At 40.2% G+C, this 18409-nt stretch overlaps 3 protein-coding genes across 6 annotated transcripts; 2 read left to right on the forward strand and 1 right to left on the reverse strand.

Annotated features, from left to right (window-relative positions):
* The first annotated feature begins 1882 nt into the window (after positions 1–1882).
* plp1b (proteolipid protein 1b) lies at positions 1883–7331 on the forward strand. Of its 2 annotated transcripts, none has more exons than XM_086308356.1 (7): positions 1883–2034; positions 3975–4161; positions 4269–4425; positions 4679–4856; positions 5127–5200; positions 5399–5464; positions 6496–7331. In XM_086308356.1, exons 1-7 carry the CDS (start codon positions 2031–2033, stop codon positions 6565–6567), a joined length of 738 nt encoding a protein of 245 aa, XP_086164482.1. In that variant the 5' UTR covers positions 1883–2030; the 3' UTR covers positions 6568–7331. The 2 variants fall into 2 exon arrangements, with proteins under 2 accessions (XP_086164482.1, XP_086164481.1); XM_086308355.1 differs by lacking the exon at positions 1883–2034 and adding an exon at positions 2951–3577.
* A 9-nt stretch (positions 7332–7340) lies between these two features.
* On the reverse strand, positions 7341–18031 carry LOC147320409 (uncharacterized). 2 transcript variants are annotated; one of them, XM_086308352.1, is made up of 10 exons: positions 17988–18031; positions 17404–17441; positions 17214–17325; positions 17017–17091; positions 9607–9666; positions 9380–9460; positions 8426–9259; positions 8251–8313; positions 7787–7889; positions 7341–7683 (listed from the first exon to the last, which is right to left on the reverse strand). In XM_086308352.1, the coding sequence occupies exons 2-10, from the start codon at positions 17411–17413 to the stop codon at positions 7579–7581; spliced, it is 1443 nt and encodes a 480-aa protein (XP_086164478.1). In that variant the 5' UTR covers positions 17414–17441; positions 17988–18031; the 3' UTR covers positions 7341–7578. The 2 variants fall into 2 exon arrangements, with proteins under 2 accessions (XP_086164478.1, XP_086164477.1); XM_086308351.1 differs by having other exon boundaries at positions 7341–7889.
* On the forward strand, positions 11492–18038 carry LOC147320410 (uncharacterized). 2 transcript variants are annotated; one of them, XM_086308353.1, is made up of 2 exons: positions 11492–11745; positions 12416–18038. In XM_086308353.1, exon 2 carries the CDS (start codon positions 12424–12426, stop codon positions 13720–13722), a length of 1299 nt encoding a protein of 432 aa, XP_086164479.1. In that variant the 5' UTR covers positions 11492–11745; positions 12416–12423; the 3' UTR covers positions 13723–18038. The 2 variants fall into 2 exon arrangements, with proteins under 2 accessions (XP_086164479.1, XP_086164480.1); XM_086308354.1 differs by having other exon boundaries at positions 11496–11647.
* Positions 18039–18409: the final 371 nt, after the last annotated feature.

Raw genomic sequence — 18409 nt, forward strand, 5'->3', positions numbered from 1 at the left:
GTAGGACCAATAATAATATAGCTACAATTTCCTATGTGATTATGCAAAATAGCCTTTATAACATTTGCACGTTAGCTGAACGCTTGGGCAGTAATATGTTTGCTTAAAATATCAGTTCATGCATTAACCAGAGGCTGTTACGCAGACTTATTAACTGCTACCGAATAATTTATCATATGATCTATGGTAACATCACCGGCCACCATCTGCATCAGCTTTGTGGAATGCAGTTTATTAATAAAGTCTCTTTTCATGCCACCCAAGACAGCAAGCGTCTAAATCCAGTCCCCCTACCTAATCCCCGTCCTTTGATTGTCAACATTAAGCAAAGCTGACAGCCATTGTACACACTCATATGCAGTACAGAGGTTAATTAATGCTTCTTGTCTGTCTCTCTTTCACATTCTCTCATATGTCTTCTTAGAGACTTCAAAGGCGTCACTTCCCTGCACTTTAAGTGTATCAGAGCCAGTGTCATGAATCCTTTCTAAACAAATCACTTGATCTGAGAAAGGTTGCAGAATGGAAAGTTAAACCAAACAATTTCAGCATCCAGAAGCCGATTATATTTGAAGGAACTGTCTGAGGAGGAGTGATTTTTTTATTTATTTTTTGGGTCGGGAACACAGCAGTCCCTCCAGCTTTTTACAGGATCCGGTGAGTTGGTAAAAATTGCACTGCATCTCTAGCAGTCCCAATAACTAATACAACTAGATAACTGTATAGGCAGCACGGTGGCATGGTGGTTAGCACTGTTGCTTCACAGCAAGAAGGTCCTGAGTTCAATTCTACCATCAGCAGGGTCTTTCTGTGTGAGGTTTGCGTGGGTTCTCCCCGGGTACTCCGGCTTCCTCCCACAGTCCAAAGACATGTACTTTGTGGGGATAGGTTAATTGGAAAATCTGAATTGCCCATAGGTGTGAATGTGAGTGCGAATGGTTGTCTGTCCCTGTGTGTTACCCTGCGACAGACTGGCGACCTGTCCAGGGTGTACCCCGCCTCTCGCCCTATGACAGCTGGGATAGGCTCCAGCACCCCCTAGATAAGCAGAAGCGAATGGATGGATAGATAACTGTATAATAATATAAAGTTCTGTTTCTCCAAAATAATTAAAGCATTCCCTTTTTAATTCCTGGTAATTAAATGTGATATAATAGTGTGATCATTTGTGTCTTTTGATGATGATATTTGATTACGTCTACTTGTGCACTGTGTGCTTTAAATGGCAAATGAAAGGAGGGTGAGGATTTTCACTCTCTCGTAAAAAAAAAAAAAAGCATGGTGTTTTCTCCTGCTGCACACTGGCGCCTTTGTAGTGAACCCAGCTTTGACATCAACTGGGTCAAACATGAGGGAGGGAGGGAAGGAGGACAGCAGCTGGACCCAACCATCAATGTCACCCTTGTTACTCAACTTCGTCAATGTCAGTCACTGAGGTTTAGATTTATTTTCCTCTTCTGTCTGTGCGTGCTTCTTATCTTTAAGTGTTCTGCACAAATGGACTTATAAGCCACGAGACCTGTTACCTGTGGTGCTGATGTCTGACATGGGGTGTGTGCAATAAACAGATGACTTATCAAAAGCGTGTGTAAAGAGATAAAAACATGTAGAAAAAAAAATGTAGATCGCAGAATAGCTGAGTTGTTATTTTACTGAATGCTTAAAAGTGTAAAGTGTGCATGTAAAAGCTGGCATGTTTATTAAATTACCCACATATGTTATGATAGAATCAGGGAAAGAAAAGAAATGAAAATGCTGTAAAAGGAAGAAGATACCAAGATGAAAGTTCGTGTTAGAATATTTGTCCCACTCTCTGTTCCCCGTGGCTCCTTAAATAATGACTGGCAGCTGAAATGGGTCTTTGTGACTTTAAGATGTGACTCGGGGAGATGTGGTCTATCTATTGTTGATGAGACAAAAGCGCGAGTTAGATTCATATAGGGGTGGCGGCGAATAACTTCTCATATCCTCATATCACAGTCACAAAGCCACCCAGCAAAACTTCAATAACCTGACACTTCTTTCCGGACATGGGTGAGTGCACAGAATTTCTAATGGTTCTTATCATTTGTTATTGATGGGATTTATAAAAAAAATTTTTTTAAAAAGTCTATTTCAATAACCAGTACTAATGTTACCTTTGATGTCCTTTGATATCAAGTCTGAGGGAAGAATTGCTGCAAATTAATCCTCTGTTTTAATTCATCAAAAGCATTTCTAGACCCATTTTTTGATTTACCACTAATTCCCTTTTTGCCCCTTGATTCTAACACATGATGCAGGTTAACATATGATGGTGATTTCAAAAGACCAAAAAGAAAAACACGTGCACGCTGCCAGGATTATTTACCTTCTTGTCACCTGCTCTAATCTCTTTCAGCAGTAAACTAGAGTGGAATCAGAGTGGCATGACAGAGCTGGGCAGCAACTCTCATCATGCCAAGGCCATGCCAGGTCACTCATGTGAAAGAGGTCAAATACTCCCACATGTGTCACGGGCATATTTTGTCACACTTCCAAGAGAATTGTGGACGCAAACAACTTCTGCTAAACATGTTCTCACTTGCAAATAGCCTCTGAGTGAAATTCTGCATGTTTGTTTGGGTTTTTTTTGAAGCAGCTTTGGAGATTTCAGTAATTACCTGACATCTGCTGCAAATGCACTGATGCACTTTGCACTGAAATTCAAACTGAGGCTTTTGTGGCGTTTATTATTCTATCAATACAACTACTGCTGCAGCCGGGCACAGATTAAGCGTGGGCGTCCGTAGGCGCTATCATTTTTGGGACTAACAGTCTTCCTGCTGTTACTATTTATATTTTAGTAACAGTTTGTTTAACTCACAGTTTCTCTTCCTTCCAACTAAAAACCAAAAGATCTTGCAAAAGATGAATGCAGAAATAGACATGTTTGGGGATGTTTGGGCCTAACTAATTTTGAGTTGGGCTTGCTATTGTTGTTGTAGTGAAGATATTCAAATTGCCCCTCTCCTTCATAATGCTTCCACCCACTCTTTAAACACTTGAACCCGGCCCCCACCGACATTGACACTCGGTGCCATGGTACCAGTCTCAGCCAGCTGTGGAGGGAGGAGGCCCTGAGTAGTGACATTGGCAGTGGTGGAGAGACGGTCCCGGTGACCCCTCCGCCATTACGTTATATGTGTGTATTGTGGCACCATGGTCTTTGTTTGACATCACTGGCCTTTGTTCCTTCCCAATCATGGCAGATACAATGGATATTGTATCTGCTGCCACAAAGAGATGCTCTTTCTTTGGGCCCCCTGAAGCCAGCGTTTCACCACCATCCCTCAATCGCCTGGTGACGCCTGTGACCACTGGACAAAGAGGGCTGGACCAGATTTAGTAAGAGCAGAGCTGTGAGGTGTTGGCACAAGCATTTGAGCTTTCACATACTGGATGAAGTCAGCGCTGAGAGGCTTATTTTACAGTAGCAATACCTTGTAGAGAGCTCTGTACAACACTTGTTGGCACTGGAACCTTTCTTATAGCGGAGTACAGCATCAGAAGCAGCAAATGTTTCCGGTCAGGCAGCCTTGGCTTTGCAAAGCCTTAGGTGCTTTCCTCTATCCCATTTCTGGCAATGCATTTATTAACACTTTGGATGTTTGCTACCTGCTTCAACAGCTCAGCTTGCTCTGGAAGAAGTGCGTGAGATTGCTATAAAGTCCGTGTTGGCTGCTTTTGTTTGGACGCTTTATTGGGAGACGCTGCTTGAACTCTTGTTTGTCACTGCTGTCTAATTTATCTTCTTTTTTTTTCTTGGTCTTTTTCTTTTGCTTTCTTGCCTGTTGTTGGGGTTTTGGTGTATGCTCATGGATTTTCAGACAAAGCGAGGCCTTTTTCATAGCTCCCCCACTGGGTGAAAGAGTCCCCCACTGTGGCATAGATGTGCTGTGTGGTTATATGTGCGGTGTGTGCCGCCTGTGTGCTGATATATTATGCCCCCTCAGGTTGCTATGATTGCTGTATCCGGTGCATTGGGGCAGTGCCCTACCCATCCCTGGTGGCCACCTTGCTGTGCTATGCTGGCATGGCATTATTTTGTGGCTGCGGGCACGAAGCGCTGACCCAAACCGAAGTCCTCGTTGAGACTTACTTTGCCCGCAACATTCAGGACTATGTGGTCATGGCCTCTTTGTGAGTGATTTTTCAATAACTTCTATCAGTTGTGGCTTCTTTTTTCTAAGTCTCTGGCATTGCTTTGTTTTAACTAATTGACTGACTTCTCTCTGTGACTGTTCCAGTATCAAATACTTCCAGTACGTGATCTATGGTCTGGCTTCATTTTTCTTCCTCTATGGTATCCTGCTACTGGCTGAGGGCTTCTACACAACAAGTGCTGTCAAACAGACCTTCGGCGAATTCAGGAGTACCCAGTGCGGCCGCTGCCTCAGCCTGACGGTGAGCACATGGGTGGAGGAGGAGGGAGCGAGGAAATGAAGAGGGAGGGGAAATGTGAGGTGTCAACATTGTTGAGATGCTGAATTCTGGCTTGTTTTGAGTCTAATAAATATGCTCTTTGTTTCTGCAATTTCCACATGAATTATGGTTCATTACAGATTTAATGACACCACATTTATCACACGGAAAGTATCTATTAGCATCTGTGTTGCGATTCTGTGACCTTGTGTGCTGCACTTTTTTGCTACAACAGTTCATCATAGTGACGTACATCTTGGCCTTCATCTGGCTGGCGGTGTTTGCCTTCAGTGCTATCCCAGTCTTCTTCTTGTTCAATATGGAGCAGACCTGCCACACCGTCAACATCCTGTCTGAATCAACCCCCAGCATTAATCAGCATGGCTGGATCTGCATGGACGCCAGGCAGTATGGTGCGTTGCTCGTGTAACTACTGACCACATGGTCCCCCTGATGGGAATGTTAATGCGCCCTTGAAAGCAATTAATCACCGTGTAGTGGCTGCTAGACTGATGGCTATATTAGTCAGGAAATAATGAAGAGAACTACACCTTTATGGTCATTTCTTCACTATAGTTTCCCCGACATGCTTCAGGCAAGCCAGAGCATACACGGATCATCAAATCTCATCATAATTCAGCCATAGTATGAGGTTTCTCACTTATGTTATGTCTCCATTTAAGGTCTGCTTCCTTGGAATGCAATGCCAGGCAAGTCTTGTGGGACAACCTTAGCAGCAATCTGCAAAACTAGTGAAGTGAGTAGAGTCTTTATACAGTTCGATATAGCATTTTGGCATCATCACATTAAAATCACTGATCAAAATCGACATAAAATCTGTTTTGAATTATTAGCAGGACAACGTGCATATGAGAGAGCTCACAGTAACACACACGAGTTTGATTAAACACCCTGCATGTGTTTCAAGCTAACCTTTTTTTATTATGTCTTCCAGTTCTATGTCACATATGACTTGTACATAGCTGCATTTGCCGGTGCTGGGATCACTCTGTTAGCACTGGTGAGCTATTTTTGCATTATTTCTAGGACATTTAAGCTAACTCCATTTAAACAGCTGAATCAAATTTAAATTTTGAAATGAAACCACTCTGCGGTGTTGGTGTTTTTCCTACGTCATCATAATAGTGCTTGTCAAGGATTAATATTGCCAGTGACCAACAATATTTTCTGAGAGTTCAGTTAGCACAGGTCAAGAAGTTAGCTATTGCTTTAAAAACTATCATTACCAAACCAATGCAAGTAACCTAAATCTGGCTGGCAGCAAGCCTATCTTGATAATATATATATTTTATTGCATTCATTAATAAAGAAAACCCTTGAAATGCTTACCATTTATTCCACAAGAGGGTCATATTTGAACACGGGCATCTTTTTATTGTTTTCCCCCCTAAATTGCAATGCTGTGACATCACAACAGCATGATTGGCCAGTTTTAGTGTTCATCCTGGACATACATTAATATGATATATATGTTTTATCGTATTATCTACATTTATCATATTATATAATGTTATGATGAAGCAGGAAAAACACCATCACTGGTACATCCGATAAACGTTTTTTCTCAATCTAGGCACTTGAAAATGAGTTTCCAGAAACAGAGCTGCTTTTACTGTTTAAAGTATCATTTTGAATGGTGTTGTGAGTGGAACCGCTTCTGATTAACACTGTACACAGCAAAGTATGTGAATTATTTGGAGGAACGGCGACACATTGTCAATGTCAGTTTTCAATGCTATGATCTTCACGCAAAAAAATTCCAGTCACCTTGTTTGTATTGAGCAGAAATAAATGAATTTTCAACGTGTGGATTTCTCTAAACCAAAACTCTGTTCGTGACTACACACAGTCAGAGATGACTATTAAAGTTTGCTTTCTATCTTGGATGATTAAAGCATTATACTGATCACTTCTCCTCTTGGAGACAAATGAATATTCATTGTCTGCTTGCAAAAAAAATGCTTACAGTACTCGTTTATGTGTAGAAGCTGATTATTTTTTTCATTTCATTAATTCTTCCACTCACTCTAGTTCCTGTATCTGGTTGCCACCACCTACAACTACGCAGTTCTGCGGTTCCTGGGCAGAAAAGGCATTCGCTAAGTGCAGCGCCTCAGTTTTCTCTGTTAACCCCATTGTCCGACTATGAGATGGACAGTCAGCCTACATTCATCCTCTGGGAAACGGCAACCTCCAAACCTGGATTGCCTGCTATTCTTTAAACCTTTCCAATAACAGAAATAGTTTCTCATCACTATTATGTATGAACAACAGACAGAGAGATGAAGATAATTTACCTCCAGCAATGAGCTCTGGCCTGTGCATCAGATCCTCCTTTCAAGATGATTCTCTTAGCTTTGTTGTTCATTTTCCCATTGCTGGTTGTATCTCTCACTTTATCCTTTGTGTGAGGCTTTGTTGGTGCTCATTGTGATTTATGATGTTTCATGAATAATTAAGAGCAATGACAGCTTGCCTCGCAAGTCATAACTGCATGCACAGTATTCAGTGGTTACTGACACCCAAATTGGCTCTCAGTATGATTTTGTGGCTTCTCTATTATCAGCCTTCAAAACTGCATGAACTAAAACGAGTGAGGCTGAACGAACCAAATTTTCCCGTTGAGCTTTCACTTACAATAAACGTGCTTTTTAGTCATACTTATACAGTCTCTTTTTTTTCTCTTTCGTTTAAATGCTACCATGGTAGGTGGGATAAAAAGGTGTTCAGCCCAATATAAGCTGTTTTAGGTTGCAGAGGGGTTGATGCTTCAGTAACTTGTCTCCAGGTGTTTAGCGTGTAGCCCTGCTACTTAGACTTGTGTGTGCTTATTTGAAATTAAGGCTCATTAAAACATTTAAATCTGATGCGTGGAATTTTATTCTAGCCATATACAGTTGCATTGCTGGTATTTTTTTTTTTTTTTGCTGTATTTTTAATTTATCCTTTTCATTGCAGAATCATTAATCATAACAATATACTGCCCTTTTACTGGATACAGTTGTGACAGAAAAAGGAAGAAGTCGATAGGGAAGTTATGGGAAATAATGGACAGCACATTCATCAAGGTATGCTTGGACTATTTTCTGGAAACATATTTGTCCCAGATAGGCATCATTTCTTAACCGCTTTTGAAAAACACACTCCACACTGGATCACTTGGTCCTTCAAAAACATGGGGGTCAGCATATCTCCAAGGGCCCTAGCACAAACCCCGCACTGCAAAAGCATACTCAGTGTTAATTTCATGTACGAGAGATAGTGAAAGGATATCATAAAAGCACAGATATACAGCATTTTTACAAAAGAAAACATAACAAACCTTTAAACAGTCTGGGTGGCAGTTTATCGAGGGCTCACTGAACATGATCTTGACATTTCCATTAATGATTTGGTTGCAGAAGTAACAAGGAGATTTGCCATGACTGAAGCAGGTGGTTAAAAAACAAAGCAAAGGTTATGAACCTTATTCATTTTTACACTTATGTACACTAAAAAAAAACCATTCTTGGCTCTCATAAACACAAAGCAATAATTTTGACTAAATGTAACTGAAATATATGAAATCAAAAGTGAATTTATTCAAATACTTCATCAATTAAGGAAGATATGCTGAATGTATAACAATCATGACCAGAGTCCATTAAATTACCGTTTTACATTTAATGTATGTAACTAAACCACTTGGAAAATTTACATGTAATCAAATTACTTAATGTCAACATTTTAGGGATAGATATTTTTTGAGTGTTGTATAACTATGTACAGTAAGAGTGAGAAACTTACATGGGCTTATTCAGAGTTTTTGTTGAGTTTACGTCCTCTGCAGGCTTTTGAGACACATCAGAACTACAAAAACAGTCACAAACAATGAGGATGATTTTAGTGCTCAAATAAAAATATGCGAACAACACTGAATACTCTACTGTTCCTTTATTTTTTTTTAAATAAAAACACTCACATATGGCTATCATCACACTTTTGGTTTGGTTTGAAGTCCTCAGAGTGGGGTTGTCTTGGATCTTCCACAGGTTTAGGAACAGCTTCAGCCTTGGCCGTCTCCACATCTGAAGCATCAGTCAGTCTAATAGCTGCGTGCTCTGTGTTATCCAAAACACCTTCTGCATCTGAAGCAGCTACTTGGTCAAGGGCATCTTCAATGTTCAACTCTTTGTCACAGTCTGCTGCTGTCTTAGGTGTTGGATCAAAACTTTGTTCAACAACAGTGCCTTCATCTTCGCGCTCAACCGCCTCTTCAGTTCCGCTTTTAAAAACCGGCTCAGAGGGTGGTGCACACTCGACTTTAAACTCCACACCCTTGGCAGTGTCAGCATCGGATTGACTAGATGGTGCAGGCAGAGTGTCGGTGACTGATATGGTGCTGTGTTGTAGAGCAGTTTCTTCTTCTGGTGTTGCATCACTTACAGCGGGTGTTTCCACACCGCCTTGGAGAGAAGCTTCTTTTCCCGATGTTGCCAAAGCAGGTGGTCCATACATGTTTACTCCTGCGTGCTCTAAATTAATTGTATTCGGCGGTTCTGTTTTGATTACAGATTCTCCAGAGACTCCAGCGGTGCTTTTACTCTCACTACTCTCTCTCACTGTGCCTTCCGCAGCAGAGATTTCTGCAGGGGGATTTTTCACATCAGCATCTGCGGAGGCCTTATCCTCATTGTGACAGGTGTCAGCTGGTGCATCAGCATGTTGTTCCGTGTTTTCTGCAGTTGCTTCAGTAAATGTCTTTTCTGGCTGTGCATTAATATTTTGAATAGGTGCTTTTGTGGGGGGTTGAGGCCTGTAAAAGAGAGTGTTACTTCTTCCCCACTTTGCAACAAAAAATTTGATTTGTAAGCAAAATAACAAACACTCAGCATCTTTGAATTTAACACTTCCAGTTATAGTCTCGTATACTAACTCTATCTTCACTGTTGAGCCTTCAGGCCGAGTGTCTTTCGGAGCTGAAATATTTTCAGCACTTGCCTGATTAGCTGAATTCCTAAAACAGACAAATAAAGCACTGAGTATTTGGTTTAAATGTTCAGATTTAACTGAGATTAAGCTTGAAATATGCAGATTTGCAGAGAAGCAGTAAATATTTGCTCAGGTTTTGCACAGTTTAATTTACATTCAGCACCAACATACCCTTCAGATGAAATGACCTCTGCCTTTTGAAGAGGAGAACTTGGTGGAGGATCTATTGCTCTACAAGGTACGAATAAGAAGAGAAAAGAGAAAGCCTTATATTTTCTTAATTGCTTCTTCAGAACCAATAAGAGATTTCATCACCTTCTAACTATGTTGGCTCAGAAATAAAGTCTAAGCCAAATGCTCCACATTAGAGTAGTGACTGATGTCTCTAGTGAGCAATAATATAAATGTACATCATTAGCTATCATATATAGTGCTTGCTTAATGAATACAGCGTCAGCAGTATTCTGGGAGTTTCAGAATCTCTTATATAAACAACGTTCATCCATAACTTACATTAAAAAAAATTTGTATGAAGAGTGCAACCTGCATTGAAGGATGAGCATTCTGAGCATGTGAAGTCAGTGATTGATGAAACAAAGCTAACAAATAAGGCCTTAAATGTCAACACAATATTTATTAATGGTGTAAATATCACCAGACACGTTGCAGTGAAGTGGTGGCTGAGGCTGGTAATAAATGAGAGACACACAAACTAAAATCTAACTTTTCCCGCAGGAGCAAAGCCTCTTGATACAGAAGAATATGCTGTATACACAACAAACTGTGAGGTAATGGTCCCTTTGCAGCTTAACAAGTGACAGCAAAACATGTGGTGTTTGTCATTCATGAGTGTGTGAACTGAACTATTAATTCAGAAGGTTTATGACTTGTGTCAATTGCGGTCATCTAAAACAGCAAGTATACACACATTTGTCTATCTTTTTAGTGCATTTCTATTATTTCTGTTAAAAAAAAATCTGACTTGATAGAAAATGTTTATGGACTTTGAACCATCAGACCCAGGGAACAGATGTGTAAAAGGCCGAAAGGGCGAAAGGTACAGCAGATGGCTAAGACATCAGCACAACTTTTAATTTTGGAACATCCAAATAAGGACAACATAACAGTGTTTGCTGGGTTAGTGTTGGTAAGAACACTTTGGGGAAGCTAAGCTTCATGAGGCCTCTTCATAGCGGTGTCTCTGGTTTTACTCCAAATAAGGAGAACATAACAGTGTTTGCTGGGATAATCTGGGAAAGAAAAACAGACAGACAGACAGACAGACAGACAGACAGACAGACAGACAGACAGACAGATAGATAGATAGATAGATAGATAGATAGATAGATAGATAGATAGATAGATAGATAGATAGATAGATAGATAGATAGATAGATAGATAGATAGATAGATAGATAGATAGATACGTGAATAAATTCTAATATATTCATAAAAGAACACCAAATCATCAAGACATCAACAGTGGTGGTGGTGTGATAAATTAATTGAACAATGATGTAAGCATTATGCTTTATGTAGCAGCACAAATATAAGGTTTTAAAGTGGCCTAGACAAAGTGGGACTTACATCCAATTGAGATATTTTGGCATGTTCTCTATTAGACTGTTCAGCCCTTCAGTGTGGCTAAATTAAAAGAACTGCAGTATCACAAACGCTTCAGTTCCTGCTGCCAGGGGTGGCACAACGAGAGGGCAATTACTTTTCACATAAGACCAGGTAGTGTTGGACATTTTTTCCCCCTTAATAGAGGAAAGGATCATTTAAAAACTGTTTTTGTATTTACTCAGGTTATCCTTGTCTAATATTAAAATTTGTTTGTTGTTCTGAAACATGTAAGTGTGACAAATATGTACAAAAAATAAATTAAATAAATCAAGAAGGGAGAAAAATATTTTTTTTCACAACAATGCTGCCTAGCTGATTATCATTACAAGGGCACTGTAGTGCAATTTATTGATTTGGTCAGTGGTCAGCGTCTCCATAGGCTTGGGCTCTTATTTTCTTGATACCTCTATTTTGAAAGCGTCGTGGAAATACTTCCGGTCTTGTTCCGCTTTTCCCCGGCTTCGTAAAGTAGTAGCATATTGCTAAGCGGAAAAGTTAACGGCGATAGTCAAATGTAGCAGCATTATTTTAATTCTCTGTAACTAGCAGACATATCAGTGGCCACTGTGGAATCAACACTACCCAGGTGGGCTGTTTTCAAGTGTAGTATCGTCTCAAAATAGCACCACAGTCCTTACGTCTGCTGTTTTACATCAAAAATAATACCAGCACGGTCCGAGACGAGTAAGTCGCTTCGTATTTTACGACTTTTACTTTTAATAAAAAAACATAATAGTAGTTAATAGAAAATTCATGTGGCCTGCTGTATCATTTTTAGAGCTAAATGAGGTGCCTCCAAAAATGTTACTTCCCGATGCTTTCCACCAGGTTTTGAAAGAAACTTGACATAAGCCTATCAGGTTACTTAACACTGATACAGTGTTTTTCAAAACAAAATATAGCATAAATATTATTTTAGGCCCGGTTAAAAAAATAAAATCTTAAATGGCATTCTGTTCCTTGTTATTTCAATACATTAGTGCAGGCTCTAAACATCGCTTTGGGCCCCTTTTAAGCAAAAAAACAACAAAAATAGCAAGATCTTTTATTCTTATTGAAGTGAGCTTAGAGATCTAAAAATGCATTACCTGTTTAATAAAGTCAGCTTTATAGGTGACTAACAAACTCGAGACTTTTATATCTGGTTGTCATGAGCGCTGAAGGACTGCAATAAACTCCAACTACACAAAGTACAAAGCAATTATTTCTGGTAAAGTAAAAATGTGTTTAATTAGTAAGCTTATACCAATGTCAATGTGATTTGTGATTCTTTTTGGTGCTTAGCCAGGCCACTTTGTGGCTGTCGGATTTTTACTTGTATGGTTCATCTCAGTATTTTCTTGTGTTGCCTTAGGGGGAAAAATGCCATCGAGAAATCACCTTGATAAAATCGGGAGGAAGAAAAAGAAGAGGTGGACAGAGGACGCCATGGAGCGTGCACTGATAGAGGTCAAGTCAGGCAGGTGCACAGTGAGACAAGCCGCCAAGGAGTTTGGAGTCCCTAAATCTTCACTGGGGGACAGAGTCAGTGGACGGGTGACCCCTGGGAGCCGTAGCGGCCCGGCTCAGCTTATAACATCTGCTGATGAGGAGTTGTTGGTCGAGTTCTCCTTATACATGTCCAGGCATGGATTCCCACTTACAAAGCAGCAGCTGGTGTCCTTCGCATCGTCAATTTATAAGCGGCAACACCGGAGGGTGGCATTTTCCAAACTGGGCCAGACATGGTGGCTCAATTTTAGAAAGAGACAAGAGAAAAACATCACTATTCAGCCAGCAGACAATGTTGTCCGTGGGAGGACTGTGTCAGTGAGAAAGGAAGCAGTAGATCAGTTTTTTCACCTCCTGAGGACTGTTGTAGATGCTCATGAGCTCATAGACAAGCCTCACCAAATTTTCAACTGCAATGACACAGACTTTCAGCTGAGTAGGAAGAGGGTGACTCTCCCCAAATCTGTCGGTCTAGGCTACAAGCCAGCGCCAGGCTCCAGGGACCATGTCTCCGTCTTGGCTTGCTTTAATGCGGTTGGAGAGGACATCCCCCCATTTATAATCTACTCAAAGGCCTATCCAGGGGGAGTATGCTACAAGACACAAGGACCACCGAATGCCCTATACGGGTGGTCAGACTCGGGATGTATCAATTCAGACCTCTTTAAGAAATGGTTCCTCAAACATTTTCTCGTGCACGCACCAAAGGAGCGTCCACTGCTGCTGATTTTCGATGGCCACAAGTCACCCGTGAACCTGGAGGTGGTGGAAACAGCTCGTAAGGAGGATGTCATTCTTCTGTGCCTCCCACCTCATTGCTCCCACATCCTCCAGCCACTCAATGACGGTCTCTTTGTGGTCCTCAAGCAGCACTTTGCTTCATTCCTAGGCGACGGCTACACTACTGACACCCACTTTGCAGTTAGCAAAAAGGAGTTCTCAGGGGTTTTCAAAGGAACATATCAGGTAGCAAAGGAGGAGGAAGGTGTGAGAATTGTGAAGGAAGGCTTTAGGAAATCTGGGATCTACCCACTGAACCCCTTCACCATCTGTGACAGACACATGATATCAGCCCACCACCCTGGCCAGATAGCTGCACCCTCCTTGTCAACACCAGTGCCGGGAGTGCACACTGTAGGAGACCTCACAGATGCTGGGCCGTCTTCCTAATTCATCGCTATAAAAATGAAAGTGTGATTGACTGCATAACTGAGCAAAGCAGAAATGAACACAGGCTCGTTCTGTCTTTCAAAATACTGAATTAATTACAGTCCTGTTTTTTAATATAGTGAACCACCTCCTGCTGCCTCCCTGCAGAGAGCCCTGTTTGAGGAAGGCTTGCATTGTTATTAATTACTACTCAACAATGAGCTCAGTTTTAGTTATCTGGTAATAATGTTTGAATGCTGCACAACTGTGGTTTTCAATGGGTTGGGAGTCCCAAGGTGAACATGATTTTCAAAAGGATATTAAAAGAAAAATAGAGGAAATATTTCTGCTTAACAAAAATCTGTAATTTCTCTTCATAAATGCTTCCATCTTCTTGTGAATTATTGGATGGCAAGCCATTTAAATTAAGTGACCCATAAAAGAAAAACACTTGCAAAGCACTCACAAGTTGCTTCAGCCTAGGGGATTGTGAGCAAAAGGACATTTGTAGATATTCAGTGCCATCTTTTTTTGGTATTGCTGGCCAGTCAGGTAGCGAAGCTAACCATCATTGGTAAGGGGCATGATTTCAGTTTAGTGGTCTCTGACAGCAAGTGAGGGAGGGGAGGCTGTGAGGTGTGAGTTGCCCGAGCAGTTCTGCACAGATATAACACCGGTGCTTCACTCTGTCATTTGTTTTATGTATCTAAGTAATGTGACAAATTCACTCGATTATCTCAAACACACTGGAACGGATAAAAGAATGGATTTAAAGCTTGGGCACATTTTCATATGTTATCTGTTGTAGACGTCTGATAACTACACTTTATGCTGTGCAAGATGTCTCTGAAGCACAATCAAGCCTCTTAACTACCAGACTGATTTTGAGTGGAAGTTGGAACCATTTATTGAAGGATGTGTCATCAACAGATGATGCAGCTGTAGAATATGATACACCTACTGCTGTTGTCATGGTTTTCTTTGGAGGTCAAAGAAAATATGTCCATTTTTGGTTCCAACGGTTGTTGTCTTTTTTTCCCTAAATAGTTTAAAATTGTACATGTGATTCTGTTGTTCCTTTACTTACATCTACTGGCCTCTTTGTTAGGTACGCCTGTTTAGCTTCTCATTAATGCATATATCAAGTCAGCCAATCACATGGCAGCACTGTGCTATCATGTTAATGTAGATCATAATCTCAGGAAGGTTTCCAGCATGTTGTTGAATCTATGGTATGAATAATTAAGACAGTTCTGGAGGAAAAGGGGTCCAACCCAGTACAAGCAAGGTGTACATAATAAAGTGGCCTGTGAACATAAGTATCCTGAATAATTGTGAACACAGAAACTGATATAAAAGTAAACCCAAGACCTTTTTAAATAATTTGCTTCTTTCTGTTCACCTGGAAGAATGAACCCTACGTGATCTCAGGGGGAAAAGTCAGACATCTAGAATAAAGATATTTTTAAATGTGTTTGAAGCAAAAATTTGTCCATAACCTTAATAATTTACAAAATTTTGCTGTAGCCATAGTTGAGTGTGTGTGTGTGTCTGTGTTATGTACATGTTCAGGCTGAGTGATGTAATGTCAGTGCAATTGATACATTTGCCGACAATAGTCAGGCAGCTAAGGCTGACGTATCCTTTATTTAGTAGAAATATTGTGCAACCAAGCAGAAGAACATCTTTCTGTTCTATTACCTGTATAAAATAACTCTGTATATGACTATAATTATTGGATGCCTATATCAAAATCATAATTTTAATGCACAGGGGTATTAATATTAACATTAACCTTTTTTTTTTAACAAAGCTGGAAAAACATTTGTCACATACCATATAATTAACAATCTCATATGTTAAGTTGTTCCCTAGAAAGCTTTTGCTACAGTATTCAAGGAAAAAATACGCATGTGTCCTACAGGGAAGCACCCCAGTAAGATTAACGTTTGATCAACCAGCTTAAGTGTAGGTCACACTGCAGTGTACTTTAGAGTTTTATGGATGCGGTACAGATGCCCAGGGCTAAGTTAATGTTTTTGTACTGTATGTTAATATCACAGATGGTGATTTGTGCCTGAAGCCTGGAATATTTTTAGTTATGATTCAATGACACAGCACAGTCGAAGGACAATTTGAGTTTAACTTGCAGAACTGCCACCACACTGTGTGGTGCCATACACATGGGTCTAATATTTAAGTTTTACATTATTTTTCTTTTAAAAAAAATAGATTTACAGTCATGGTAAAAATTTATGGCCTCTGTCAGTTCTGAGGTTTACATATGAGGGCATATTGAAAGTAAATCATGCTCTTAAAGTTTCTGAAATACAACCTCAGACGAACAACAATGCGTGACGTATTACACGGTTTAAAAAAAACAAACTAAGCCAAAATGCAGAAGGAGTGTGTGAAAAGAACAACCAGTGACTGAGTAGCTGGTAGAACCACCTTTAGCAACAATAACTTGAATAGCTTCCTGTATGACTTTATCAATCTGCCACATCATTGCGGAGGAATTTTGGTCCACTTTTCTTTAACTTGTTGCCTTTTTTCTTTTTCAGCCATTCTGTTATAGAGTTGCTGATGTGATTGGATTCATTGTCCCGTTGAAAGAACCAGTTTTGGACAAGCTGTAGCTGTCAGACAGATGCCCTCACATTTGACTCTAGAATACTTTGGTATACAGAGGAGTTCATCATGGTCAAGTTAGTGATATCAAGGTGCCCACTTCATGTGGCTGCAAAACCAGCCCAAATCATCACCCGTCCACCAACATGCCTAAGAGTTGCTATAAAATGTTTGTGCATTTTTTTTGTTGTTGTTTGTTTGTTTTGGGGGGTGTTTTACCAAACATGAAACTACACACTATGGTCAGACATCTCCACTTCTGTTGTTCAGTCTTTTCCTGGTTGCACTGTCACAAATTTTAACATTTTGCATGCTAACTGAGGCCTATAGACTCTGATTTGATTTCTCTAAGCACCTTAGGGCGAATTTGGTGATAAGGCTGTACTTAGTTCTTCACACACTACTTCTGCATTTTTGCTTTGTTGTTGTCTTTAAAAAAAAAACATATTGTAATATGTGAAGTTTTAAAGTTCATCTGAAGTTATATTTACCAAGCCATGGTAAGGACTAGACTATTATTTTTCATATGTGCGGATGCTTGAAACCTTAGAAATGAAAGTTGTTGTTTTTTTTGTTTGTTTGTTTTACCATTTCTGTGTATTTGTCAGTTAAATCCGGTGTGCCTGAGCAACGTTTACATTCAAAAGCGTTTTTTCTTTTTTAAAATAATTTTGCAGCACTCACTCAAATCTCCTGGCTGCCAACCGGACTTGTGAACTCCTAGCTGGAATAGGTTTAGTTTCCACATCTGTGTTCGTTCTGCAACACAGAAGAGGTTGCTGTGACACTGAGACAGGACAGCTTCAATTATCCCTTTCAATTAAAAAAAACAAAATTTTAAAACTCAATTTTTGAAGTTGCATCTCAATCACTGTGAGTACCCCGCTGTGTCTTGTTCTTTCTTGGCATCATTTGATCTTTGGATCCAGCTGCCGTCCTTTTTTAATGTAGACCGCACCCTGATGTTTTGAAGCACCTGGCTTCTGTTAATATCTACAACACACACACACTTTTATCAGTACTGCATACCAAGAAATAGTTTTTTCTTCCATGTTTAATCTTAATACTCACCTTTTGACATGCTGCTGATGTTTTCTCAGATGTTCAACCTGAGGAAATATTTGATGATAAACTTTCTGTACGTTTTATCTGTCATACTCTACACTCATTCCCAACTCACCCCCTTTCGCAACCTGTAAAGCTGTATTCCTATACACAAAAAACTCATCTACCATGATAAAGTGATATTGAAGCATTTACGCTTTGTTATTAACACATGTGGACAGTTATTATTATCTGAATAAAACCATTTGAGCATACCAGAAGACATTCCACAATAAAACTTGTGCAAAAATCTAATCTGCTTGTAAACACTATTAACAAATGTATCTCGTGCTCTCCCCAGTCTCTCTGCATCTTGTCATATTGCGCATCTGTTCTGTATTCTCTTCAAGCGCCTGTTAACATTTTGACCTGTGCTTAGTGCTTTAATCTCTTGTGATGAATCTTTCTGGAGATGTGCCAGCCCCAATTAAGCAGGTCAAATTCATTATTCATAGAAAAGGAAAGCAATTCAGATTTGGTAATGAGGCCTTCCTCACACAGGCCACGAACAGGGGTGTGAAGTCCATTTTTGTGCCGTATTGTGTTCTCACCTGTTTGTGTCAGAGCAGATCAGTGCCGGTCCTCCTCCGGGTCTCTGTGACACGCAAATAAGATGGCAGAAATACCTCCACCAGAGCCCCCACCCCCTGCAGTTTCAGATCCCGCCCCCCTCCCCTGTTAGTTTTGAAGTGCCGCACCTGGATGATGCTACACAGGCTCATTGAGCAAGCGGATAGGCTGGGTGATAAGAGGGGCAGCACTGTTTTGTGGTTTCGATTTTTCTGAGTGTGAGAGGTCACATTCCAGAGATGTTTTCTAGTGAGATTTTCAGTCTTTGCTAAGAAGCAAATTAAAAATAGGCTTTTATAACCTGCCTGACAGCTTAAAGGTATTTAAATGAACCCTGCAGGTTAGTACTTGATGCTGTTTTCTTTCCTACTAATGGCTATAGCAGGGGATTAAACTGAACTCA

Source organism: Aulonocara sp. 'chitande type north' Nkhata Bay, linkage group LG10 (assembly GCF_057382095.1).
Source record: "Aulonocara sp. 'chitande type north' Nkhata Bay isolate Kocher_YH1m ecotype deep benthic linkage group LG10, A_spYH_male_GT1.1, whole genome shotgun sequence".
In the NCBI taxonomy this organism is placed as follows: domain Eukaryota; kingdom Metazoa; phylum Chordata; class Actinopteri; order Cichliformes; family Cichlidae; genus Aulonocara; species Aulonocara sp. 'chitande type north' Nkhata Bay.

Coding starts and splice junctions, on each gene's coding strand:
- plp1b (XM_086308355.1), top strand. CDS start 3,538: ATGTTTCCGGTCAGGCAGCCTTGGCTTTGCAAAGCCTTAG. Junction 4,162..4,268: donor TATGTGGTCATGGCCTCTTT/GTGAGTGATTTT, acceptor TGACTGTTCCAG/TATCAAATACTTCCAGTACG. Junction 5,201..5,398: donor CAATCTGCAAAACTAGTGAA/GTGAGTAGAGTC, acceptor TATGTCTTCCAG/TTCTATGTCACATATGACTT.
- LOC147320409 (XM_086308351.1), bottom strand. Junction 9,667..17,016: donor TTGGCAGCCAGGAGATTTGA/GTGAGTGCTGCA, acceptor CGTACCTTGTAG/AGCAATAGATCCTCCACCAA. Junction 8,314..8,425: donor AAGTGTGATGATAGCCATAT/GTGAGTGTTTTT, acceptor CTGTTTTTGTAG/TTCTGATGTGTCTCAAAAGC.
- LOC147320410 (XM_086308353.1), top strand. CDS start 12,424: ATGCCATCGAGAAATCACCTTGATAAAATCGGGAGGAAGAAAAAGAAG.